Below are 2,971 nucleotides of genomic sequence, written 5' to 3' on the forward strand. Positions count from 1 at the left end.
TGTATCTACAGCAGAGGACTCGGCACCTTTAGCTGTGGTGGGTCTAAACTGATGTACTGAAAGCAGCTGAAAGCAAGCCCAAAGCATGAGCAAACTCTGACCTTTTGCTTTTTGACAATGAGGTAAAGTCATCCTACATGATTTGGATTTGTCAGCACTGATGTGGAAATGTATGCTCTGCCTTTCCCCCTGTACAGAGAACCAGGTGTCTGTCCTCAAGCGATAGGTTTTCAAACCTGCCTTTTAAGGGTTTGGTAGCTCTTCATTTTCTATCAAATAATCCTTCTTTATATAATTAGCGCCCCTCACCAACCTCCATACTCCAAGATAGGCATCCTTCAACGAGCTCCTGCTCACTTCTTGTGTGCCGGTGGCTTTTCCCTGGACCGCCAGTCCCTTGGCAGGTTTCTCAGTGACGTTCTTCTCTTCCTCTCCGCTCTGGCTGTCCCCCGTGGCTGACCCTTCCACTGCTGCTTCCTCAGCCCCCTTCTCCTGGGAAATCGCCTCCATCGCAAACAGTGCTTGATCCCCAGCCTGCCTTTTCCCCTCCTCTTCTCTAGCTTCTTTCTCCAGGTCCTCGTAATTGCTCTGCCGCCTGGTCTCAACATACTTGGCCACGCAGTAGATGACAGACCCCAAGGTGTTGACCACAACACCGGCTATAAATAACTTTGTGGGCTCTACATCATTGAATGCCACCATGCCCACCGTGATGGTTGCTATGCTCTTCACCACCCCTACGAAGCTGGTGGTCACAGCCGAGTTAATATAAGTGCAGTGAAGGGTGGTAAAGTTCATGGCACAGCTAATCAGGACGCAAGCGATAAAGATGCATACCATGGCAGGGTCCTTCCACCCCGGGAATGACCAGACGTTGATGGAATCCATGCTGGCAAAGGAGCAGATGATGAGAAAAGGGGTGGCCGAAACAGCGATGGCATACTGAGCTGTCAGGGGTCCATATTCACTATCTACACTGGTCTTCTGAATGAGCACCAGGTAGGCAGCGTGTATCAGCACGGCCAGCACGCCTGTCACATAGCCCATAGCATCCCCGGTCAGGTCACCGGCTCCTGTCGGGAGTGTCACAGAAAGAAAGAAGCATGGTTTTTGCACGTGAGACAGAAAGAGAGCACCATTTTGGGCTGGGGGGATATTTAGGAAATAGGCACCAGTGCCCTTTCCATAACTCCTAAGATTTGTCGTGCTTTTCCCAAGGCTGGACACACTTGCCTCCCAATAAATATATCTTTTGTGTGTGTGCGTGTGCTGCAAACCTATTGAATGTCATCCGCTCTCCCCCTAAATCCCGCAGCCAAAATCAGACTGCGTTCTCCCTTTTGTGAAGACACTACGGGAGACTTGCAGCTGAAATCGCACATACACACGGCACCACTGGGCATCCTCTTGCCAGTGCGGGCACGTGTCAGCTCCAGCACATGCCCTCCAGCCCCCCGGCCCTCCTTTGGCCCTCCTGCTCCCCCCGGCAAGGCCAAGCTGTGTGGGACCCTCACAGCGAGAGACTCCCTGCTGAGCCGCCCGGTCAGGCTTCTTTGCAGACTAAGCCACTCGCCATGTGTGCGTGCTCTGTTCCCTGGGGCAGCCCCCGACCCAGGAGAGCTGCTGGAACACACAGAGCCAGCTTTGCCTCCCACCCCACCTACCCCTCGGCTGGAAATCAACACAGGTAGGGCCCCTGGCCCCACAGGGTTGCAGCTCACCCCAGAGGTTGCACCTACCCCTGTAAAATTGCACTTACCCCAGTAGGGCTGCAGTTGCCCCCATGGGGTTGCAGTTGTCCCCAGAAGATTACATCTACCCCTGTAAGGTTGTACATTACCTACATCTACCCCATAAGACTACACCCCCCTCTATAGGCTTGCACCTTCCCTTATAGGGTTGCAATAAGGTTGCACCCACGCCCATAAGGTTGCAGCTACTCCCGTAAGGTTGCAGCTACTCCCATAAGGTTGCACCTATGCCCATAAGTTTGCAGCTACTCCCATAAGGTTGCACCTATGCCCATAAGGTTGCAGCTACTCCCATAAGGTTGCAGCTACTCCCATAAGGTTGCACCTATGCCCATAAGGTTGCAGCTACTCCCATAGGTTTACACCGGCCCCTATAGGGCTGCGCCGACCCCCATGAGGATGCACCTGCCTCCGTAAGGTTGCACTGAGCCCCGTAAAATTGCCCCTGCCACAGCGGGGCTGCATCCACCCCCGCAAGCGCGCACCTGCCCCCGCACGGCTCCGCCTGCCACACCGAGGTTCCGGGGGTGCTGCACGGCCCCCGCATCCTCGCACCTTTCCCCCCGGGCTGCCGCTGCCCGCCCCATCCCGCCCCGAAGCGCAGCCGGAGCGGCGGGGGCTGCCGGTGCAGAGGCGGCGGCGCTGCCGCCGTCGGGGCGCCCCGCGGCGCGGCCGCCCGCCCCGTCCCGTCGCGTTCCGTTCCATCCCGCCCCGTCCCGTCGCGTTCCGTTCCATCCCGTCCCGCCCCGTCCCGTCCCTCCGGTGCGGCGGCGGTCGCACTCACCGGCCAGCGCGGCTCCGCAGGTGGTGATGAGGACGGCGACGAGGACGCCGGGCGAGGGCATGCCGTCGCGGAGCACCAGGGCGCCGGTGAGGAGGGTGACGAGGGGCAGGCAGCGCTTGAAGACGACGTACATGGGGAGGCTGAGGCCGCGCAGCGACCAGAGGGTGAGGGTGGACTGCAGCGTGGCCAGGGCGGCCACGGCGGCGAAGGGGCGCGCCAGGCGGGGCCCGAAGGGCGGCAGCGCCGCCAGCCCCCGCCGCCGCAGCGCCTCCAGCCCCAGCGCCGCCGCCGCGCTGCTGAGGCACTGCAGCAGCGTCAGGAAGGCGAAGTGGTAGCGGGCCAGCAGGAACTTCAGCAGGATGTTCAGCGAGCCCGAGCACAGCCCGTGCGCCACCGCCACCGCGACCCCCCGCGCCCGGCCCCGCCACCGGCCCAT

General features: G+C 59.7%; 1 protein-coding gene across 1 annotated transcript; it reads right to left on the minus strand.

Annotated features, from left to right (window-relative positions):
* Positions 1-243: 243 nt before the first annotated feature.
* SLC35D3 (solute carrier family 35 member D3) lies at positions 244-2,971 on the minus strand. The gene is made up of 2 exons (XM_075708413.1): positions 2,536-2,971; positions 244-1,073 (listed from the first exon to the last, which is right to left on the minus strand). The coding sequence occupies exons 1-2, from the start codon at positions 2,969-2,971 to the stop codon at positions 244-246; spliced, it is 1,266 nt and encodes a 421-aa protein (XP_075564528.1).

The sequence above is a fragment of the Pelecanus crispus genome, chromosome 3 (assembly GCF_030463565.1).
Source record: "Pelecanus crispus isolate bPelCri1 chromosome 3, bPelCri1.pri, whole genome shotgun sequence".
Taxonomy (NCBI): domain Eukaryota; kingdom Metazoa; phylum Chordata; class Aves; order Pelecaniformes; family Pelecanidae; genus Pelecanus; species Pelecanus crispus.